This window comes from Ornithodoros turicata, chromosome 2, assembly GCF_037126465.1.
Source record: "Ornithodoros turicata isolate Travis chromosome 2, ASM3712646v1, whole genome shotgun sequence".
Lineage (NCBI taxonomy): Eukaryota > Metazoa > Arthropoda > Arachnida > Ixodida > Argasidae > Ornithodoros > Ornithodoros turicata.
Window position 1 is genome coordinate 97496738 of NC_088202.1, and position 25017 is coordinate 97521754.

Here is a 25017-nt window from a genome sequence, read left to right on the forward strand (position 1 = left end):
ATCGCAACGCAAACCATGTTGCCACTGCTGAGATACTACAAAGCCCCTCTGAAAGCATATGACGGCACAACAGGAACGAAAATGACAATAGAACCAAAAATAATGGAATCATCTCATGCAAAATCCCCAATGCTCATCTCTTGTCAGACAGGTATTTATTTTCTCGAATCTCATGTTTCCTCGGCTTGGATGATAGGATAGAAGCTCAGTATGACGTTATTGGAATGCCACCCTTATTTTACGTATATTTCAACAAACAGATAAAAGGGCGAAAAACAAAGAAATGAAAGATATGAAATAGGGCACTGGCTGTAGCCGGCTCGATGACGCTGTTCGTGGTGCTGTGAATTTTAAAGACAGTGAAGGTTCCGCGATGATGTGATTTATGTACTGGATGTATGAGTGGATGTTTCGTTGACGGTTTCAGCAGCGTCGATCAGCAAATATTATACTGGACATCATGAAGTACGCCGTTAGATGTCAGGTTGAATGCATGTGACTATAGGGTATTGATGCACAATAACACCTGAACAAAAGCTTTAGCTCAACACTGTTGTAGTACAAAAAATTGAGGAACACATCAAACCAGAACAAGGTATCCAAACGGAGGAATCATTTCCGCGAGAATGAGGACTTCTACTTGGCTAACAGCACATGTCGGCTCAGAGATAAAGCAGTCTAAACCATTGCGTAGAGTCAACGCGAAGCACTAGAGTATTGGCTCTGTGCTGGATCACACGATGCTGCGTTCCACTTCTGCGAAAACGCCATGATGCAGGGTTTTACATGCGACCTTAGCTGATGACATTGAAGTAGAAAATGTAGGAAATGTTATCGGCGAGCAAAAGGACTACACGTTAACGAAGATGAGCTCACCTTTTGCTGACTCATCGAATAAGTCAACGATGGAAAACAGCCATCGTCATCATTTTGTTGGTGCAAGGTATGAATGAGTTGAACATTTTCTTTACCATAAATAGCGAAATTGAGCAGCACTTCCAAGAGAGTTTGTGTATACACAAACTATTTTGGAGTTGCTGCTCAACTATCCTCTACCCTGATGTCTGGCAGATATTTATCTACAGGACGTAAGGGTAGACGCTAGTACACGCGATACGCATATCACGGTGCTAATTATAATTACTATCATGATACACCATATATCGTGATATACATATCGTGACACACCAACACTGCAAATACGGGGTTCTGAGGACTAAGAAGGTGTAAGGTTCCGCACTGAGAAGCCTAAGAGTGAGCCCATAAATGCATAAAAAAACGGGGGGCGGGGAATCTATTGAATGGTTGAAAAAAAAAAAGAGAAAAAAAACAGAAAAAAAACTAAACGACCGTTTATAGTAAGTTTCAGTATGGTTAGCCCACCATGTTACAGTTAGCGGATGTTAGTAAGTCATTAGTGTTCTTTTTTTCTTCTTCTATTTTCACAATTTAGTGATAAAGCAATGGGATAACCGCCAACTTTTTATGTAAAATTTTTGCGCATCATACGTACCCCAACGTACAGTAGAGCACCAATAGAATCTGTTTACTCATTTCATCTGAATTGGCAGCCCTTCACTTTATCTTGTGTAATTCTTTCTGTATGCCTCTCATGTCCCCTCTCAAGTATTCATTCACTTTACGAACACTATAAGCAAAGAACTATTGAGTTCCTGTTTGGAATAACACACTGCAGTAGTAAATGAATCATAATGGGAGGAAGCGGCTAAGTCAAATCTTGTGCACGACTTCTATATGGTTGCATTATTGCAATGCTTTTCGTCCATCGTCTAGCACACTTAGGAACACGTAATAACTTTTTCATTATAACCGGCAGGAAGATTGCCCCAATCCGTGACAGCCCAAACTTCGAAGAAATTCTGATACAATCAAGTTATCTTTCTTTCAGTTGCGCTCCGTGATCGAAATAGAGCAATTATAAACATGCGCTTTCACATCCATGGCACGGATCCACAACGAACCACTATTGCAGTTAAAAACTGCGCCATCACGTGAAACGCCTAACCACATTTTGCGAGTTACCCTCCTAATAAACACAATATCGCCTACCGACTTGAGAAGGTGTCAGCCGTTTTATGATTCTGGGCATGAGTCGCCATTGAAAAGCAGTAGCTTGTGATAATGTCAATCACGTTACCTGCTTCCTCGCGGGACACTCTGTTTTATCTCTTTCCGAAGCACGTATGGTTTCACTTCCTTCTCCTGATGGAGTGACACGGCTGTTATGAGGTAATTAAGGACTTTCTCACAGAACACGCGCTCCAAACGAAGCTATCTGAAGCTAATGAAGCTTATTGTTCTACAGCTTCCGTGGGCGCGGATGCGTTAGTGCAGACTCTATTGGGCAAGGGTGATCTGGGTTTCCATGCGTCACCCATCTTCAGTGAGAAAACGGATGCCCACACGTATGACGATCTATTATGCATGGGGAGCCATGAGGACGAACATACCGCTGCATTTCTGAAAGGATTCGACAGGCGAACACATGCGCCAATCGCAGGCGTACTTCATATCTCGCTGGTTGGTTGGAGCCAAGGTCGTGCTAAAGACTGGGAGGTGGTGGGTTCGAATCCTACCACCGGCTGTGCTGTCTGAGGTCTTGCCTGGGTTTTCCGAAGACTTTCCAGGCGAATGTCGGCACAGTCCCCAGAAGTCGGCCCAGGAAGCATACTAAGCCCCCTGTCTCCCACTCCTTCCTGCTGTCCTCTCTCCATCTACCAACATCTGTACGCCGCTTATAGCCACAGTTGCTTCGCGGGGCTAACACGGAATAAAGAAAAAAAACTTTACATCTTTCACGGAGAAGGTACAGTAGCATGTACAGTTGGAGAAACATTATCGTGAAGAATACGCAGTATTGTGAAGCAGCAGGGCAAACGGAGCACTCAGGCGAACGATCAGACAAGGAATGCGTTTTTTCGGAAATGGGCATTAGGGTCGTGACCTCGTTGCCGTTGCAGTACTGTCTCATGGGGGAGTAACATTTTTTTTTCTTTTTCGTGGCTAGTGAAGCGAGTCAGTTTTCCACTGTGATGCTACTCTTGCGCACGCGCGATTTGTTTCCATCAGCATGAATTTACCACGTTTTCCTTATCGTCAAGGATATAAATTTACTTGCTACAAACGTTTGTGAGAATAGATTCAAATGCACATTCACAATAATGATGTTATTTCGATCCCTACCTTGATTCCTCGACGGCAGATACCACTAGAGATGCGCATGGGTGCGATTATATAATACATCAGTCACTGCTTTGAAAAGCGAACTTAACCTGTCGTCCTTGGAACAGCGCCGTCTTATCTCATGTCGATTCCTCTTTCATAAATTCTTACATAACATTACCTCGCAACAGTGTCCGATTCGCCGATCCACTGCCATCTTTCCCCGCTTTGATCACCGAAATAATGTCGACCGCTTTTTGTGTCATTTTAATGTTCTTTCAAAGTTTTTTTTTTTCGCACCGTCCTAGAATGGAATGACCTTCCAAGCAACATCGCTACAATAATACAAACTCAAGAATTTCATTATGCCATCTCTGTTCTGTTCTCGTAGTTGCTGTCCGGTTACCTTCGTATGAGTTTTCTATGTGTCCAGGACCTCTTACGTACCCATTAAAGTATATCACATGATCCATTTTCATCGGAGCTGATGATGTACCATATTGCTGATTCATGATGCATAAAGTTATTTGTATATGATACCTTATTACCTCACAGTATCATGTTTTGTTGTCGCCACATTGGCGGGAGGAGACTGAACGTTTTCAGATCCACCCGGTTAAAAATGCGGATACAGCGCGTTCCCGCTGAGCGATCCAATATCAGCGCCGCTACGGCAAGTAAGCATTCGTTTCTCCGCTGAGGACTGCAACTGAAACGGCTGTGTAAATTCAAGCCTGCGTGTCCGAGTTTGTCTTTTCTTCTCTTGCTGCGCAGTTAGCTGCTGCTTGGTGGACAACTGTGATGACATAACCTTCCTAACCAATATGTATGGTCAGAAGTAAAAGCGTTTGTCACATTTTAACTAAATATATAACTAAGTATATTTTTCTCACGAATTTATTAATTTATGTATATACTCTACAACAAAAGCGCCCTGGGGGAGGGCATGGAATGGAATGATCCCGGATGTGTGGTTCTACTCGATAGCCGCGCGGACTTGGTTGCGGAATCTGAAGAGCGTCTACATGGCTGATGCGGATACTGGCAGCGTTATCCGCTCTGACTTCAAGGTACCTTTACTACTCGAGCTGCTGTGTCGTAGTATCGTAATACGGGTGCGGCAAATTGTATGACAGCTGGCAGCGCTGTCAAAATTGAATTGTTTGGTAGCCACAAAACTGATTTACACCTTCCTTGTGATAATGGCAGTGGTATGCACGCCACTAAAGAAATTGTGGAGCAGCAGGACATACTGGCTGAGCAAGCTATGTAGCTTCCATGATGATAAAGTTCCGAGGAAAACATACAGGGTATTTCCCTAGAGTAATAAAGACGCGCCATTATCTGATTAAATGCAACTGAAGCGCACGTTTTGCTTACAAGTGAGTCCCGGGGCTCGATGCTCAACTTTTCGTTGTTCGACATAACGCGCGATAAATGGATCGCTTCCCTGTGATTCGTCGCGAGTTCCCGCGCGATGGCCAATCGTGACGTTCATTTGAAATCGTCGCCTTCTGGAACGCTTCTAACGTTCCGCCACATGACGTCTGGAGCGTGCCAAGCTAACAGAATAGCGATAACGAACGGTATGTTTACTTCAGTGTCGGGTCCTATAGATTCCTTGCGGACACTCTCATTTACCCATGAGAGAAGGGAACACAGGAGCGGCCGCTTCGAACATATGTGCCTGGGACCCCTCTGGCGGTCGCTCGAGGCAACACGGCCATTACTTCTTGTCCACTACCTGATCCTGCCTAAATTCTCGCGTTTAAAACGCTTGTTTATCGCGCTGTTTTGTACTTTTCCAAAGTGATTTACTGTTAAAATGTGAGCACAATCGCGGAACCAACGTTATGGTAACGTGTTCCTGCCCCGGCTGCTGCTCAGCGGAAAGCAGCTCTGTCACGGGAATAGCGTCAGGGAATGTCATCGTCTTCAAATAACGTTTGATTCGTAAGTACGTACTTTTTTTTGGTTGGGTGTTAGCGCCGCGAAGCAACTGTGGCTATGAGCGACGTACAGATGTGGACAGACGGAGAGAGGATAGCAGGAAGGAGTGGGGGACAGGGGGGTTAGTATGCGTCCTGGGCCGACTTCAGGGGGAACTGTGCCGACATTCGTCTGGAAAGTCTTCGGAAAACCCAGGGAAAACCTCAGACAGCACAGCCGGCGGTAGGATTCGAACCCACCACCTTCCAGTCTACAGCACGACCTTGGTTACCACCAACGAGCGGACGCCTTAGCCCACTCGGCCATGCCACTGGAAGTACGTACTTGATCGGTTGTTTCGGGTCCCTGCGTGTGTTTGTGTCACCTTGAATCGTTCGCTTGCGACCTGGCGCTGTGCAGCAGGTTCATTTGATTTCGTCCATTGTTGTACAAGTTTGATTGATGGTATATTTTACCACTTGAGCAACAAACACAAACGTAGTCACCACTGCCACGCGTGATGTTTCTAGTCCTGCAGACCGTGACTCGTCTTGTAATAGAATAGGAAACCTTCGAACACACAGAAATAAAACTGCACGCGCGCGTTCAACACAATGTTGATATCTGAACGGTAAGACAACGGGAGCTCGCGTCGTCTGCTTTCGATGTGGCTTTGGGAGTCGCTATGCTTTTGTGGTCACATGAGCGGTCACGTGGTAGACAGGAGCATCCCTGATTGGGTCGGAAGAGCCGCCCCAGTGTTTCCTTCCTCCATGCATTTACCCCAATTTCCAACACTTGTATGCCTCTACGCCACTGCCATATTCTAATAAGACGTCTTCGAAACGTTGCCTTGCCATATCTCCGCTTACTTCGGTTTTCTACGAACCTTGTCTGATATATAATGAATGCTCATGTACTTACCAGCGGCCATGATGGTGAAGACACACGGCTTGACCTGTGTTCCGACATTGTTCTTGCCCCAGCAGTACAATGTGCCGTAATCGTTGCGGGTTCGAGGAATGTATGAAGCCACACTACGCAGTCCCTGGTCAACGGATAGCGCCGTCAAGTGGCGTTCCTCGAACGTGTTGTTGAACCTCCATTGAAAGTGTACGTCAGGGGGATCTGCTTCTAGCTCACAGGATACTCTTGCAGCCTCATCTCTGGCTACGCCATAGATAGTCTTCTGTCCCTCGCGGCATACTGGCGTGACTGAAACACAAAAAATAGGGGACTATGATTAGCTCTACAAATTCAACGCTCAAGTTATCAAGAGCTACAAAGTGCGAAAAAGTTCTTACAACGTATCCTTAGTTGGAGCTCGTTGCTCTCTCCCTGTCCCTGCGTGTTGCTCGCAAGGCACTGGTATACTCCCGCTTGAGACCTCTTGATGCGCAGCAGCTTCAGTGACTGGTTCCCAAAGATGACGTCCAGCGATGACTCCTGGCTCGGGTCTAGAAGTCGCCCGTTGTGCTTCCACCACACTTCCCGCACTGTAGGGTTGGCCTGAACGGTGCATTCTAGGAGGACATCCGTGCCTTCGAGGATGGCGCCGTTCTTATGCAAGGACGTCACACTAAGCGATAATTTTGGCACATCTGCGAAAGGTAAGACGCAAACATAGCTCCATTTAACGATAATATCTAACGTAGAAATTTCTTCGAGTTTAGTGACTAAGCCACACCAATGACTATCTGTCTCAAAATCAACGGTAATGTCTGCAATCGAAAACGTCACGCATTCCTCTTTGTCGCGATACTTATCAACGCCGCGGAAGGTTTACGCCTGCAGGGTTATGTTTGCTCTGGTAAATCAATGATTGACAACTTCAGGCAATATGAACCGCAAGGAAAGGTTAGAAGCAACCTTCGTACGACAATTCTGTATTTCCTCGTGCTCTTCTAGGACTAGCTACGACGTTGTGATAAAGGACGATGGAGAGCGTGCGCGACAAAATGCACGAAGAAATGCGAGATAGCCGAATTGGAGCCAGCCATTATTTAAATCCATGTTTTTTTCAATCCAATTTTTTCAGATTGCCGTTGCCAAATTTTGATATGCGAATGAGTCAAAACTCAAACCAAGCGCATCTCGACCATGGGGAGAACATTGTTCATTCCACGTCAGAGGATCGTGTGCTTTGAAGCGAGGGAACTGACTGGAGTAGGCGCTGATCTGCCAGCCAGATAAACCACTTTGTGGCCCAGATAAACTCCTGATGTGATGGTTTCGATTTCGGCTCATTTGCATAGGGAAAGTTGGTGACTGATACCTCGAAGCACGTGCTCGATTCAGGTTTCTTAAAAGTGACTCTTAAAATTACTGGCTCCAAGTCTGATATCTCACATTTCCCGTAAAACCTAATGTAATGCATTTTAATGAATTTAGGTATTTAGACATCTATTAGTTGCATACCATCTCCGACAGGATGTCAGCCTGGTCGTATGACTTACCTGTAAAAATGGCATCTGCACCCTCTCATAGCTTTAAAAACAATTATTACGCTTAGAAAAGACACCTGTATTATAGAGCAGCAGAGACATTGCAATTCCTGTCATCCTACAGGCCGCGTTTCATACACACTGACGAACGTGATAATTCACTGTCAACACCGTGATTCAACATTCATGGTCAGCGCTTTGTGTGAGGTGACGCTCCTGTTCCTATTTCTATATGACATCTCTGCGCAATAACATTTTAAGCACACCGAAATTGCCCGAAGAAAAAAATGTTGTGAGACGGAATGAGCGCTCTCATCATAACGATCGTCATCATCAGTTTCGCATTCCTTCCTTCTTTTATCATAAACAGTATACCTATCGCTGCATCTCTCATACTGTCATATTGAATTATCATTTCATACTTAACAATATCTATGTATGCGTGCACATGAATATGATCGGTCATACTTGCGCACTTCCTGCCAACTGTGCACTATTGTAACTCAGTCATGAACTGTTCCCGCGAGCGAACGACATCGCTGAAACACATTCGATACCCTTTTTGTTGTGTTCCTCGAGCATCTATATGATATGAGCACGTTTTCTTTAATGCACTCAACTTGTACCAGGGACGTAACACGAACGTTCCGATGGGTGTGGGAATATCAACCGGGTTCCTATCGCACATACGAATCCACACTGTTTCAGCGACGATACACGACGTACACAGCGACACCGTTGTACAACTTACATGAGGCCTACCCATGCTCCGACTAGCAGTCTCCGTGTTTGAGCATCAGCGGCCACATTTGAGAACCTATGTCCATGAATACGGTACTGCCTTGCATTTATCTTTACGAGTTTCTAGAACTGCCACCGCGCGGGGCCTCACAGCGCGTATTCCGTTGAATTGCCTACCTCCAGCCGTCAAGAAAACAACAAGAAAACGTCTCTGCCTTCCATCATCTCTTCCAAACGGCGCTCTGAAATGGAAGTTTTCACTTTTTTTCGTTTCTTGCACGAAAAGTCCTTCCATTGGCGGGAAACGCTGATTACGTTTCTTTCTCTCATTCCGACCTTTTTTTACTCTGCCCTTACAGCGAGAAACCACGGTGGAAGGTGCTTCTGTTCTCTTCTGCGAGCAAAATGCTCCCGGAAAGAGAGAAGAAGAAAGCAAGGAAAGAAAAAAAGAATTACAGAAGGAAAGAAGCGCCGATGTGAGGGGCCATATAAACACAGGCTCCCACATTCGGAAGACAGCAATGACGAGAAAACTTCGTTACCATTTCCCTAATAGCAATTTTCGGCATCAACGCAAATTGAGAAAATATTAGGGAACTGCTTGATATCGTGGAACAGAGCAGTACGAACGCCAGCTTTTAGATAACTGGCACGTATTGTAGATGGTACCAGACACGATCGTTGCTGGTTTTATTTTTGCTTCGGCGAGGTCTTTACGAATGTTCTACGAAAAAGAAACGAAAAGCATAAAGTGTGATATCGAGTAAAATAAGCGGAAAAAGAAATGTTTTATAGCAACCTTGAGTTATTTTCGGGGGAGAATGGTACCGACGGAAGACGTCGATGTTGTTTCTGGATGAAAAAAAGAAAAAAAGAGAAGCGAGCAGTATTTGGTGCTGTGCGAGCTTCGGGAAAATTCATTTCGATAACGGTGTTACGTACCTTGAACGTATGAATGGATTTCTAACGTTCGGCATTTCGGTTTGATTAGGAGAAGTTCGTCAGTATCACGATCAGACGAACATGCATATTGCAATTTCAATCGACGAAAAGTATGGTCGTGGTGCGGACTGCGGAATTTATTTCCCTTGACGGAGGGAACTTATATGATGTCTAGGAATACAGTGAACCCTCGTTAATATGACCCCCGATAATCTGACATACGCGCTTTACGACCATACTCCTGGGGAACAATTTAGTGAAACCTCTGCAAATGCTCCCCGTTAATATGACAATTCCGCATTATGACCAAATTTTTCGGGAACGACCATGGTCATAATAACGAGGGTTCACTGTATACCATTTTATAGATATCGGATTATGAATCGGATGTCGAACTATGACATTCTATCACGGATGTCCTTTGGACAAGCAAAAACGAAAATCAGGAAGTGCAGCACAGCACAACCATTACCAGTCAGGTAACCGCTAACCATTACATCACACTGATATGAGCACAACCATTCCTTATTAGTGGTTTACAGATTACGTGAGACACCACTTCATCATTCCACGAAGATATGCTGTTACGATGGTCATCGCTCAGTGTAACCAGTGGACTTTCATCTCCTGGCATGGTTTAGCTTAACAGGCGGGGAAACGTCAGTGCAGCTGTCCCATCATAACCGTTAATTATATGCAGCCTGATGCCGAGTACGTCTTTCAAAAGGTTGTATCAGGCTTGTCACTGAATATTTCTGGATTGCATAGCAAATACAATGGTACAGAACAATCGCCAGAAGGAGCTCACTTACAGGTGACGGAGAGGAAAATGGAGTCCTCCACGGTGCTGTCGGGCAGTTGGGGATTGTCCGCTTTACAAGTGAGTAATTTCTCATCGTCTTCCGCGCTAGGCACAAATATGAGCGTGCTGCTGCTGGCGTTTCCGAAGGCGTCCATCTTGTCCACAGTGCGGATCAGTTGTTCGTTACCCTTCCACCAGGTGACACGGGCAGGCGGCTGGGAACCTCGGGAGTGGCACGTCAGTTCCACTCGGTGACCTTCTGGTAATGGCCCCGGGATGTTTGTTATCTTCGCTTCTAGTGGTTTCACTGGGAAACAAAGACCGACAAGCGTGATGCGAATATATCTCATAAAAATAAATACTGGTCTTCAACTGCGGCAATTGTCTGCTGCAATAAGTGCTTCGAGAAAATGCTTCCAAATCAAGAACGATTCATGGAAAGACCTTCTGCGCTTCATCGGTTGCATACCGTTAGAGAACGCTCCCTCTATTTCGAATCTTTGCCTGCCATCATGTGGAAGTTGATCTCGTTACGGGCGACAATCCTTTGAAGAGGGATGTGAATGTATTGTTGAGTCGTGACACTAATACGTCCTGGGACAGTTGACATGGTGATAGCGGGTGCGTTTGTACAAATTGTTTGCTACCAACGACGGCGGACTGTCAATAGTGCAAAGCGAAAAGATATACTCGCTAAGGAAACGCTTCGGAACTATACTCGTTGAACTACTCGTCTCCTTTTGAAGTATCTGCCGAAGCTTAACTACCCGTCGGCTACGACTCGAGCTTACACTAATGAATCCGGCTTCATTGATCGGCTTGAACTGAACTGCACGCAACGTGTAGCAAAAAGTACAAAACATCCGCGTGGTCACCGCAACCCTAAGTAATCTCGTGAAAATCTCTTTCGTGAATCTTCGATTCGTATTGCGAAGCAAGCTGAAAGCGAATGGTTCAAACAGGGGACATATGTTCAGTGGGAAAAAGAAAAATCAAGAAAGGAAGGGAGAGAGAACGCCGTGCTTCCCTGTCATTCACTTTCAATCCGTGCTGCAGTTTAACACCGGTTATTTTGAAACCCAACGAAGGCTGGTCTACGGCATTTTTGCTCAGACATTCCCATGGAAAATGGAAGAGAAGTCAAGTCACGTGATTTCTCCCCCCCCCCCCCCGTGTTCTGGAGGTACACTTTCTCTTTAGCTTTGGAGGTTAGTGTCCGTGTGAAACGTTAGGCGAACCAGTCTGTATGATTGGTCTTGCGCTCCGATGCCAATTCATGTGTTTCTTTTTCGTTTTCAATGGGCAGTACGATACTGTGTTAATCTGTTAATCTGCATTTTTCAAATGTTTTACTTCGTTCAACCACTGATGTCGTCTCAACACTTTTCCTCCTCAGCATGGTGATAGGTGCGTACACTTAAAGTAGACCAACTGCTGACGCGATGGATGATATTCAACTTACAATATTTCTCTTTACTGGCAGTTCTTACTGTGTACTAATGAAATACCGTGCCTTCATACAAATGCTTAACCCTGGAACGGGTCCAGAAGGTGCGGAATACCAGGACACATCCTGGTGATATTCAATTCTTCGAGATACAAAATGGAGAGAGGAATCCAACGAGTTTCCCTCGTTATATTTACTGGCTATGACTGCAGCAGCGTGCTCAGTTTTACGCCAGGAAGAACAAACACGGAAATAGAATTCATGCATTCTGAACAGCAGAAACAGTTGAAAGATATGCATATATAGAGCACATGTGCCAACCGTAAGCAGCCGCGCATTTCTGACTCCCTTCGCCTTGTCATTGCGATATAGGAGGTGCGGATAAACACAAAAGCAACATAAAACACAAAGCAACGGTATGGCGCAATATGCTGCTTCTCTCAATAAGAGCGTATAGGGTTCATGAATACACAGCAATAATGTTCAAAAACACGACATGTAACAGAAGAGGCGTTACGCTTCGAGAGGGTCTCGTAGATGATTTTTCAAAGCTGTTAACTGTTTTAACTGTTAACTCAATAATTATGAAGTAATAAAGATACAACCGTGACGAAGGAGATGATGAATATACGTGGTGTTTTATTTTTTAGCCTTTACAGAATTTTTATAAAAAGAACTATGAGAGCAGCATAGATGTCGTCTTTCGAGTTGAGTTCTACGGCCAGGCGGACATCTTCTGGAGGAAAGTGTGCAACTACAAGATGACTAATTACCTAAAAGTCATTAATTAACTTTTTAATTAGGGGATTTCGGGCAAAGGCGAGATGGCACATTGAGAGACTATCGTTACAAGCCAATTCACGTTTAACAAATCCGGAAACACGCACGTGTGTTAAAATGCCAATCCACGAATTTTGATATGCAAATGAGCCGAATCCGAAACCGCGGCGACCGGGAACGCGGTGAATACAGCGCTCATTTCACGTCATAGGGCCACGTGCTTTGGAGCAATGTAGATGATTGGAGTAGGTGCCGCTCAGCGCGCCAGACCGCATTCCGGTCCAGATATGCCTCCGTCGGCGAGGGTGATGCGCTCCTGAGGTGCGCTTTTTCGGTTTCGGCTCATCTGCATATAAAATTTCGGGGATCGATATTTTGACGCGCGTGCGTGTTTCAGGATTTTTTAAACGTGGAATGGCGTTCAACGAGGACAGTCACTCAATCTGCTATCTCCCTTTTGCCCTGGATTTCCTAATTAAAAAGTTCATTAATGCACTTCAGGTAATTAGTCACCTGGTAGTTACATACTCACTTCCAGAGTGCGAATGTTTGTACACGGAGAAACGTTTGTGGTGTCGCCCATGCTTCCCAATCCCAGATGGTTAAACAGATGAACGAAGACATGCTTTCTTCTATTCTTCAATTACCATGCGAGATGCATGCGAGCTTTCAATCAAAGAAGTAACAAGCAAGCCTGCTGGTGTACAGATAGCGAGTACATTTCCCTGACTTTGGGGAAGGAAAGAACGTACTGTTGGGGACAGGGTTAGCTAAAATCGGCAGTCAGTACACAGTAAACTTTTTTGGTGTAAATGGCTTGTCCCATGGCGCACACCTTTTTGGTGTTGCCTTTACACTCAAATGATGGGTGTTTTCTAATGCACCCTTTAGTTAACTGTACTCCTAATAAAACACTGTTATAATGGGTGTTTAAAAACAAAAACATCCTTAAAATGGGATATTCTATTGAAAACGCCTTTTATGATGGAATTATTTGCTAGCAAATATTCCCTCGAAAATAGTGTAATAGGAGCTTCCGCGGCAGCATAACGACACCACTGGCCGAGACATACAGTTCGACGTTCTTGCTTCTATGGCAAGCAGCACCGCGAACGCGGTAGACTTCCAGCCGTGGTTCCATCGTAGAACCTAAACCGGAGTGCAATGCGTCGCAGGCACGCCTCGTTAGCTTGTTAACACTGTGGGACCAACGTGAGTGGTGCAGAGGCATAGAGAGACCTGGGGCACCCTCAGTAGCCTATATTGGCGTGTCGGATGTATCATATACTGAAATACAATTTGTTGGGGCACGTTCGTTACATGTGGTGGGGCGGGAAACGTTTGTAACGGTGGCGGGAATGTGCTTTTGCAATTAACACCCACGCTTGCAACGAGTCAAAGGTATAAGCTAAATTTCTAACATCCCTCCCTGTCAAATACTGTGTTTTTAACTCAGGTTATCGTGTATAATGTGATTACTTGCTGAGCGGAGCTGTGAAACCAGCGTAATTTTTCTCTCATGAAATAAAACACCATTTTCAACACCGTACTCCCAATTCAAATGGGTGTAAAAAAGGTGCATTCGACGGAAAACACCTGTTTCAACACCACACTTTACACCCTTAATGATCCACATTGTATACGACGCGGTGTATGTCGATATTACGCCTTTAGTAATGCACTTTTTGCACTCTTTGTGGAATAGAAAAGGGTGTTTTTATAAGAATACACTTTGTTTGAGCAAATAAAGGTGTAAAATGATTTACTGTGTAGTTCCGCGGCCCACGTTACCTCAGTTGCGCTTCAAAGTGTTGTGCCAATATTGTATTTGAAGATATACCATGTGCTGCACGTGTGTATTCCTCGAAAGAAGTAGTCCTGCAACACCTGGAGATTTGAGATGGGATAAACCACGGAGTGCTGATTTTAGACAGCCGTGTCCCCAGCCCCGACGATAAGTGAAAAGTGAACAACATGTACAGGTGCAGTCACCAACAATCTGACCTGTATAGCACCAGGACATATGCAAAGGAGCACAAGGGTCAAACAAGCACAACCAACTCAAACCAGCAACAAAAACTTCATGAACAAATCAGGGGGAAAGGAGGCTGAGCAGGGAAGAAATTGTAGTTTTTGATACGATAGGTTTTGCAAAAACGGAACTCTCCTGACTCACAGTCATTGTCACTTAGTTAAATGCAGAAATATTTATTTCCATTTATTTCCTTTTGAAGTGCTAGCACAGACCAAATATCATTTCTTCAGGATCCTACCAAATTTAGGTCATTGCAGTCACATAGTATTATTCCAAAATATTGTTACCCCATGTGACGAGCATAATAAAATCAGTTTCTAGTTGAAACAAGTATGATAATCACGCGCTGCTCAATCCACCAAGTCGCCTGGCAAGTGGCAACATTGTTTGGCGAAGGTCGATTCGAATTCATTTACGGTACAAATACGTTCAGATCCTAGGCAACTTTTGTGCAAACAGGAGCTACAACACACAGCTATAGCAAACCCCTTATGGACATTCGTGCTACATGCAGTTGTTTCTTCTCGTCTTTCAAGTGCACGGTACGTGAATGGAATAGAAAAATGCAGAAACAGCATCATTTTATCCTCGCTCATACATAGTGTCGAAGAAAAGTGTTCTTATCGATTGTTTTCGTATGATTCCCGTCCTACTTGGACTGCTAACGCAGGCTGTAGCATGAATAAATAAATAAATGAAAGAAAGAAAGAAAAACTGATCTGTGTACTTACTAAGCAAAACACACAGCGGCAACAGATACCTGGAAAGTCATAAGGAAGGACATGTTGATGTTGGCAAAAAAAAAAAAAGAAAAGAAAAAGGCATAAGGAAGGAGAAACAAGTGCCATTCATATTGGTGTGTAAGTAATAAGTCACGCAATGCAATAAGCGCCGAAGCAAACACCTTACTCAGTGACTTTACAAGTCATATGAAATTCGCCTCACAACTGTTAAGACGAAACAAAAATGGAAATTGGAGATAAATTCGAAACAGAGGGGAGGAAATCTCAGTCGAGAAAATAAAACCAATTTGTGTGTCGTAATGAATACATCAAGCCACTTATGGGCGCTCGTCGAAAAGGGGGAGCAGTAGAAACAAGAGGAGCGTTCGATGACGCCATCGCATTTTCGATATCGTTGGTGCTCTTTGCGCCACTTTTGGTTGTGTTTCCGAAATGGATTGTATGAGCGCAAATTGGATGATCACCGTATAGAACGAAAATTGCTCCCTTCGTAAAAGCATGGGAAATTGCTTGTAAACGGCAGTCCATGAGTTGTATCGACAAAAGAAAATAGTAATTTGGACGAATGGCACGCATGGCAGCAGATGCCGGGAACGAGAGTTCGCGGGCTCAGGGATGGAGTGCCTGAATGTAAAATTGAAGGCGTCATTTTTACCATTGCTTTCAGGGGTTTTATATAAACACATTTGCTTTTTGGATTTTTTTTTGTAAGCACAGCGGGCTCCACATTTAAAGTACGCAATTCGTGTCAGCGAACACTGCATTTTACGTAAGCTGAAGACGGAAATTCTCACATTTATTTTTAAGATACGACACCCAAACGGGGGGAGCACAAAATGTAGCGCCCAGAGGAAGAACTATGGTGCGCAAGTATACAAATGAGTTGCATGAAATCTCCATCAGGCTTTTGCGCAACTCCAATAATGATCACACTACAAATGTTACGCTATCTCAGCTCGCAAACAGCATAATTCATATCGCAATCGCGTTTTACCATCGAAGCACATCGCAGAGGTCTGATAAAAAGAATACACGGAGAAACATATCGCTGCGGTATAAGAACTTCCTCGTGCACGTAATGCTCTGGATGACATTGATTTATTGTATTGTTTTGTAAAGGTGCATCTCATTGCGACTTTCTCGTTGACAGCCGCGTACCCCTGTAAGAGAAACCATGCAACCAGTAGAGGTCAACGTGGGTGCGGATATACCTGCATTTACCAGCCGGAAACCGCGCACTTTTGCGATTTGCGGCTAGAAATTTGGTGTCGCTGTGCTAGTTGCGGGTAAAATGCGTGTGGACCCGCAATACATCCACGCGTAGTGCAGGTAAATCCGTATAGCCCACATCCAGTGTGCTGACATTGTACGACCCTGTTGCTAAGTTACTTGTTAACTCTTTCTGTTTTTTTTTTTTTTCACTTTTCTAGGCAAAACACACTTGAAAACGAAATCCTTTTTTTGTTTTCATATTACACATAGTCATTTGGAATTCCACTGGTGCACCTGTGGCTTTCACTTACTTCACGAAGTTGACACTGATCACCAAGCGAAACAGCACGCACCGACGGAAATGCCTTTAAACTCATTTCTTTTCGGCAACACGCGAGCTGATGTACACCATCATTATCGTTATGTAAAAGCCTCAGTCTGGGCAGACAGAGGAACGACACGAACACACGACTCAGTCGTGTGTTCGTGTAAAAATTATAGGAATGCTAATAAAGCAAAGAGCGGTTTGTAAACCGAGGAAGTGTGTGGGATTAGCAAAGCGGTTTAAAATAATTTGCAAGTCATATGAAAGAGATTGATGCCAATTGTTCATTCTTACACGCGCATCGTTCCGTTGTTTTATCTTGCCAAAATGTATTATCTAACGATTATCTCACATTATCGCAATCAGACCGCACTAGCTGTTGCCATGTCTATCAGTTTCGCACACTCGACAGACGTGGTGTGGGCGTGGATACTCGGCTGAAAACGCAGGCCGTCGGCCGTTCCAACAACCGCAAGCATTCTGCCGTAATGATTAAAGGTTCAGACCTACAAGAGTATACAAATTAAAATACAGTCAACCCTCGTTTTATGAACCCTCGATATTCGATTATCTTCGGTTTATGAACGGCTAGGAACCAAACGTATTTCTCCCTCGGTGTATGAACCCTCGATATCCGATTTTCAGGGATTTTCAGGGACGAACCGTAAAAACGCAAGTTTTCTGAACTCGATTTATAAAAGGGTACGGCAGAGCCATCCAGGGGAACTACTGGGATCGACTCAACACAGATGAACAAAGAATGAAGGTCAACCACCCGCGCAGTGTCCCACTGCTACAAGAATGAATGAGTGAGAACAGAGGCGTGAATATACTGTGCTCACAGTAAACACGTATGTGAGCTGCTTGATGATGGTGCTTTACTTTTGTCAAACGATGGTGCCGAGGGGGACCATGGCGATAGTGAAGATAACTAGCGATACTGTTCCGAAGGTATGACAGCTCAACTGGAATCACATCCTCAATGCGATACGGTACTTCGAGGGCCAGGCGCACGAGTCAAGTGCAGGACTTCTGTCGTGTCTTCTGAACAGAATAAATACAGCCGAATCTATGCTGCACAGCACAATTAAGGCCCGTTCCGACATACAGCGCTTTTCTCCACAGCGCTGCACCACAGCATTGCAAAACAGCGCTGTATTTCCACTGTGGGGTTTGCACTTCCAGCGCTTGTCCCAGCGCTGTACTTGGTGATCTCACGTATCGTACGAAAAAAAAAAAAAAAAAAAAAAAAGGCAGCCCCGTCACGTGAACGCGACGCCGCGTTCTCATTGATTCAGGGAGCCTGTCGCTGGGAGACAGCGATGGGAAAGTTCACCGAAGCTCAACTTCGCCAAGCGCTGTTTTCCATCGAGTCGCAGCCGGGAGAAGAGGGAAAAACAGCGCTATTTTCCAGTGCTCTAGAGCAAAGCGCTGTATGTCGGAACGGGCCTTTACGGTGTATTTTTAAAAATAAACGTAATCTAGTGCATTTCGTGTCGTGTTTCAGTTCATTTCTCTTCCGCACCCCTTGTGCCCCGATTTATGAATCCCTCGATTTATGAACGTCTTCTTCTGGGCACCGTCCTCATCATTGGCATGGTATTTAAAGGGTTAGGTGTGACGTGTTTAAAGGTTCATGCGAATTGTGGGTCAACAGCCCGGAGGGAAGAAAGGTTCCGTACGGGTTTTTACGGCCGGAGTGAATGGCTGCTTTGTTAGAGTGTGGAGGGGATTATGTGAACGTAGTGATCTAGGCTACAGACCGGTTACAGAAAAATGGAAGGTTCACGAACACGTGGACGAAACGGGACAACAGGCAAGAATTGGCAAGCATAGCGAAAGATAAGGAGGTTAGTGGTTACGTGGGGAAAAATTCCAGAACCAGCAAAGGTTGCTGTTTTTTTTTTTATATATATTTGTAATGCAAAGTTGTGGCATGCAATAAAGAAAGTAGAAAGCAGTGGTCCCCCCCCCCCCCCCCCCCCCCCCCCCCCCCCCCCCCCCCCCCCCCCCCCCCCCCCCCCCCCTTGCATAACATAACAGATGATAATGGAGGTAAGGGGAAAGCATTTTTATTTGTGAAGTGTTTCTAGGGTGCCTTGTGATTTGTTGATACCGGACGGGTGAAGAGCGTTGAACTTGTATATGAGATAAGACTCCCTATCACGTCTGTCACGTGTGGATCTAAACCCGGTTTCTAGAATATATAGTTTAATGTTGTCAAAATTGTGACCAGGAACGTTAAAGTGTTCGGCGACTGCTTTGGGGAGTTTGTTGGACGTGTCGGTTCTGTGTCCGGTAAGGCGGTTGTTCATTTGTTGGCCGGTTTCACCAATGTATTGCATAGAGCAGTCGCCGCATTCAATGCAGTATATAACATTGGAGCTTGTGCATGTGAATGCGTGGTTAACGGGGTGCGTGTAATTGCTCGCAGTGCTTTTGATGGAGTTAGCGTGTTGAACGTGCTTGCATGTTTTGCAGCGCGGGAGGTTGCAGGGTCGTGTTCCCGTGTACGGGGCGCTCGTTTTGCTGATTTTGGCATTGACCAAGGAGTCTGCCAGGTTTCTTGCGCGTCGGTATGTCACCTGTATGGGATTTGTGAATATGTTGTTAAGTCGGTCACTGCTTTGGAGGAGGGGCTCGTGCTTCTGTAGAATGGTTTTGATGTTTGGAAGTGCGTTGGAATATCTTGTGATGAAGCTTATTTGGCACGCGTCGGGATTTTTTCGGTTTTCCAGAACCTCGTTTCGATCGAGTGTGAGTGCCTTGCGACGGAATTCGGTTAGGAGGGAGTCTGGATAGTCCCTTTGGGCAAGTGTACTGCAGAGTTCGTCAAGCTTCTCAGCGTAATCTGTGTCGTTTGAACAAATTCTGCGTAGTCTTACACTCTGCCCATTAGGAATTCCAACCTTACAGTGACGCGGGTGGTGACTCTTGAAGTGAAGGTATTGTTGTTTGTCAGTTGGCTTTTTGTACAGGGTTGTGACGAGGTTGCCGTTGTCTAGTGATATTAGTCATATCGTGATTAATTAAGTGATACATTCAGTGATATCACGTTGTCTAATATCAAGCACGTTCAACACGCTAACTCCATCAAAAGCACTGCGAGCAATTACACGCACCCCGTTAACCACGCATTCACATGCACAAGCTCAAATGTTATATACTGCATTGAATGCGGCGACTGCTCTATGCAATTACATTGTGTGAAACGGCCAACAAATGAACAACCGCCTTACCGGACACAGAACCGACACGTCCAACAAACTCCCCAAAGCAGTCGCGAACACTTTAACGTTCCTGGTCACAATTTGACAACATTAAACTATATATTCTAGAAACCGGGTTTAGATCCACACGTGACAGACGTGATAGGGAGTCTTATCTCATATACAAGTTCAACGCTCTTCACCCGTCCGGTATCAACAAATCACAAGGCACCCTAGAAACACTTCACAAATAAAATATGCTTTTCCCTTCTACCTCCATTATCATCTGTTATGTTATGCATGGCCTGCTTTCTACTTTCTTTATTGCATGCCACAATTTGCATTACAAATATATAGATTTTTCAAGAAACTAATGGTCTTCATAAATTGAGGGTTCACTGTATTTGCTTCGCGTCAGCGTAAAAATTCGCGTTTATAAGTCACTATAAGGGATGAGATGAGCCAAACGAATCCGCGAATCCTCAAGTCCTAGGCAGGGATGCGACATTCGGGAATCGAATCTCAGTGCCAAAACAGCGAATCGAATATTTCGAATCCACCGACCACGTTTGTTTGTTTGTTTTTCAAATTGGCGCCTCCGCAGTCCACCGGCCTGATTGGTCGGCGGGCACCGCGCCCATTGTTTTAAAACTTTCAGCTCCATTTTCTTGTTTGTTTGATTGTTTACATTGCTTTTATATTGCTGTGGAATGAAAGGGGTCAGGCAGAAACTCTTACACTGCAAGTTTAAAAGTAGCGTTGTTTTCCTTTTGATCGTTTCTTAGTTGTGAGGAAAGAATTCAGACTTTATGACAGAAAAGAGTTTATGTACTTCCTGTAGTCGATGAACAACGTGAATTACATTTAAGAAGCAAATGGGTATGTTTTCTTCTGAAAGTGAACTATTATTAAATTTGTTTTTCATTAAACAATTATATCAAATTCAGCTCGAAAGCACTTCCCGTTTTCCGGTGTTATTTCCCGGGCTTTTTATGCTCTTTTCTTAGGAAGGGATTCGAAAGATTCGTAGATTCGCAGAACCTTCCTTGGATTCAGATTCAGATTTGGAAAATTCTGGATTCGTCCCATCTATAAGAATCTGTATGGGAATTGTGTTCCGTATTGGAGTGTTACGTATTCATGAGTCGTTCATTCCCATAATCCCTTGCGTGCTACAGGTGGCGCTTGCTTTAAAAAGGTCTACAGGGTTCAGTGTTGCTACTATAAACTACTGGAAGAAGAACAAGAAGGGACGGTGTTATAAAAAAGAAGGGGTCGTGAACAGGTACAAAAGGTGCACATTTCTTTGTGTTATACTATTGAAACTTATGCAGTGAAAACTCCTTGCAATTACTAACATTCAAACACGAAAGGCGCTTGCATACGAATGAAATATTCACTGCACTCTTTCGCATTTTAGCTCCGCCCCGCGCTCTAACTTTACGCCATTTTGACGTAGCGCTTTCCTCACCAATTACGATCGAGTGTTCCACGTATGATTTTATTTCAAATGCGGAATTGGACTAGATGAACTTGAATGTTCTTCTATTCAAGATCTAAACAGTTACAGCCTCAAACTGAAAAAAGAAATGCGTTTAATTTAGGTATCATACGCGCAGTACGTTTTCTGGGCAGTAGCGGGCAGCACACCACGAGCGCAAAAGAATATCCGGGACTACAGTTTCGGAATCTTAGGTAGGTGCGCAATGGAACATCTTCATCATCTTCGAATGGTTCCGACAACTGGGCTGCTGTACTTTCGTTTGAGCCACGCTCCATCGCGTCACCAGCTCGCGTGGTACAGCGGATAGCATGCTGGACATGTCACGTCGTGACTGGGAGGAACCCGGGTTCGAATCGCGTCATGTGTTAGCAGCCCAACTGTTGACGTTTGTGCCAGCCGGATATGTTGAAGATGCCATGACGTTGAATTTCGGAACCACGGAGCGCAAAACGTCGTTTCACACAAACAAACTGAGCACTCCGACTCACGGCTGATAACGAAGTATGTTCAGTGGCTGATAATTTGAAACGTCATGTGCGCAGCTCGCCCCCCCCCCCCCCGATCGGACGGCAAAACGCTACATAGCCATGTGACGTATGCGTGGTGGAGAGGCTCGCTGGTTACTCATCTTTGAAAGCAGTTATATGGGTCAATGAGCTGGCACGAACGAAATGTATATTTGGGCATTATGATGCGTTCTTTCATGGGGTATCATTATTTCAGAAATGTTTGGTGGCCTGTTTACGGCCCCTTTAATTCTCACGGTAGGACACTAGGGGCGCGTTTTCTTATTCAACCCGAGTAGCCAGGGAGTTGGGTAATGACGTCAGGGCCTTTAATATCACGCGACTCCAGAGTAGCCACCTTTGACCGTAATTTTCGAACGGCTAGAATTACTCTGCGCTCAAAATGGCGGACTCGGCTGACGGGCGAGACGATGTGGAAGTGGTGGCATACTGTTTAACAACTTACCGCAGATGCGTCCACTCTAGCAGATTTTGAAAATATTCGACAGTTTTTAACCAGTCCTACACTTCCAAATGGAACACCACCCAAATTGTCTGTCCATAGGACGGTTGGTAGCAGACGAGGCATCGTTGTCTGCTAGCTTGTGTGTGGCGTCATAAGGACGGCTACCCTTCTTCGGAGCAGAGTAGAGAAGATTTGGTACTCCCTGGCTACTCTGGCTAATTTTCGCCGCAGAGCTATGACATCATTTCCGCTACTCTGGCTATTTTTCACCGTTCTTTCTTTTGGCACGCCAAGCGCGCGAGAGCGACGCACGAGACTCCGGCGATGGTAAGTCTCGGTTAACTGCCCCCTCACCCGTCGTTACCTCGGAAAGAGCTTTTTTTTTTTTTCGGGGGGGGGGGGGCATGTTATTCGCCCACCTCATCATCATCCTACGTATGTGTGTGTGTGAGCACATGTACAAATGTTTTAAAACATGTTTTACTTTTTGCAGAAATTCTGTCGCTGCAAGTTGCGGGTAAAATGGGGGTGTACTCCCACTGACGGTTGCGGTGGCCCACCAGCGGGTGCGGGTACGAATTTATTTATCCACGTTCCCCTGTAGCAATGAGTGCTCATCGCTCATCGCATACAATGCATTTCGTTCCTCCACTTCTATACTAATGAGTCTGAACGGAACACGTCTCACAGTATGCTTTACATAGGGGGCGAACTACATAATCTAAAACAATGCAAACAACGGTAACAGTGCTGAAATTGCGGTGACACCTGCAACTCATTGAAATACAGTAAACATAAAAAGAAATAGAGAGTTTAAGTGCATCGTACGCTATCGCCTTTGCGTACGTAAGGGATAGCGTTGGTGGTTCTGCGCACGTGCAAAACAAAGAGAGCTTCGCGAGTAAGAACGATACTGAAGGTGTTCTCCATTAGATGCAACAAATGATTAGTGTCAATGTTTAGTTAGTGATAGTTTAGCTATGATTAGTGTCTATGTGTCTACGCTAGTGTCTATGTCTGAGTTGATAATCATAATTAAATAACGATAAATATAATTGCGTCGCGAGTCAGCTAGGATTATGAGCGACGCCACTCTAAGTGCCCGTGGATTCACTCTCCACAATCCGACGGTAATCAAGCACAACTACATGTTAGCACAATTATCCCATTGACATGCTCATAAAAGAGCAACAAATCGTTTTCTCGGAGACAATAATAATTTAATGAATGAATGATCGAAGCGATAATATCGTGCTTACTGACACTGTTACGTCGTTGTGGCCTCGACACACATTATCATAAAGCACATAAGGTCTCGGACATAAATGTAAATTATAAACTTACAGTTCATATCGAGGACAATGGAAGAGAAGGCTGCCAGCGTAAGGTTGGTGTTGGCTGCCTGACAGGTGAATACAGCACGGGCATCTGTGCGCTCTAAATGTGGTATGATGACCTCGTTTCGCGAAGAACCTTCGCTGGTGTTGTGGTAGGTGTCATCAATGAGCGTTGTTTCTCTCCACCAGGTCACCACAGGCAGAGGGTACCCTGGATGACCATCTCGTGCGATTATAGTACGTTCCATAGACGCCAGTCTTGTAACCTTACACTTCATACATTAACACGTTCGCGTAAAATCTCACAGTGACACAACCATCATAGTCAGAATATAAAGTTGTTGTTTGTCATTGTGACACGTTAGCTCTGCGGGTACAGCGCAGCAATATTGAAGCCATACCTCCATCCGCTTCACATATGAGCTTCAACGGAGCCCCTTCGTCATAAGGCCCAATGAGGTCTTGCAGAGGCTTCCCTGCTTCATCCATGATTATGGTTTGCTTTGGAGGCACTGAAAGAAGAGAAAATACTGTCCTGTGATCGCGGCCTATAGTGCATTCAGAAGGACACTCTCGGGCATGTTCAACCTAGCAATTCTGCAACGTGCCTTTAACGTAACGAACGAAATGAAATAATATGTAGCGAATCGGCGAAGACGTGACTCTACTACCGCGTAACCCGCACATACAGTTATCGGCATCGGCATCGATCTGCGTAAAGACCACAGTGTGGTCCTTGCCGATGTAATGCCCAGGGTACCATCAGCATTGCCGATCAGGATATACGTTAAGGGACACCACTGCCACTATAGTTTTGCGAATCGGAAAACGACATATTCAGTTCGACAGCCAATTCGTTTATTTAAATTGTGATTCCAAATTTCGCAACAGCTTCGAGACCGCCTGCCGACCACTCTATAAATCTATGAGCGCGGGAACCGTGGTTCATTCACGTGGGCTCGCCATACGGGAACTTTCCATGCTCGTCTGATGACCGGTGATGTGACGGGACCATTCACGACCAGTATCGGACACAGTACGTCACATGCCGTCCGATACCATGCATAGCGTGACGCCGCATCACGCTTCACGAAACTCCTCCTCGGGAGCCCACCAGCAGTTCATTCACGAGTCACACAGTAATGTACTCTCACGGTGCTCCGCTGTCGACTATCCAACACGACCTACAGCCCTGTGTTAGCTGTCCACTTGGCCACCGCTATCGCTATATTTAAGGCGTCGTTATCCCGTAACGCGCGTTAAATGCAGCATCACTTCACCCGTGATTCGTCACGAGCTCTCACGCGAGAGGCAATCGCAGCGTTTATTTGAAATCGCGGAATACCAAAACGGTTTTAACATGCCCCCGCTTGACGTTACAAGCACGCCAGCTTTAAAAATAATGATAGCGT

At 45.0% G+C, this 25017-nt stretch overlaps 1 protein-coding gene across 1 annotated transcript in view; it reads right to left on the bottom strand.

Annotated features, from left to right (window-relative positions):
• The window catches only part of LOC135385819 (neural cell adhesion molecule 2-like), a 598454-nt gene that overhangs the window by 87655 nt on the left and 485782 nt on the right, over positions 1–25017 (bottom strand). Inside the window, exons 9-13 of the mRNA XM_064615351.1 lie at positions 24007–24117; positions 23613–23816; positions 10052–10348; positions 6417–6713; positions 6037–6327 (exon numbers count right to left, since the gene is read on the bottom strand). Coding sequence (XP_064471421.1) covers positions 6037–6327; positions 6417–6713; positions 10052–10348; positions 23613–23816; positions 24007–24117 — 1200 coding nt within the window. The remainder of the gene's footprint in view (positions 1–6036; positions 6328–6416; positions 6714–10051; positions 10349–23612; positions 23817–24006; positions 24118–25017) is intronic.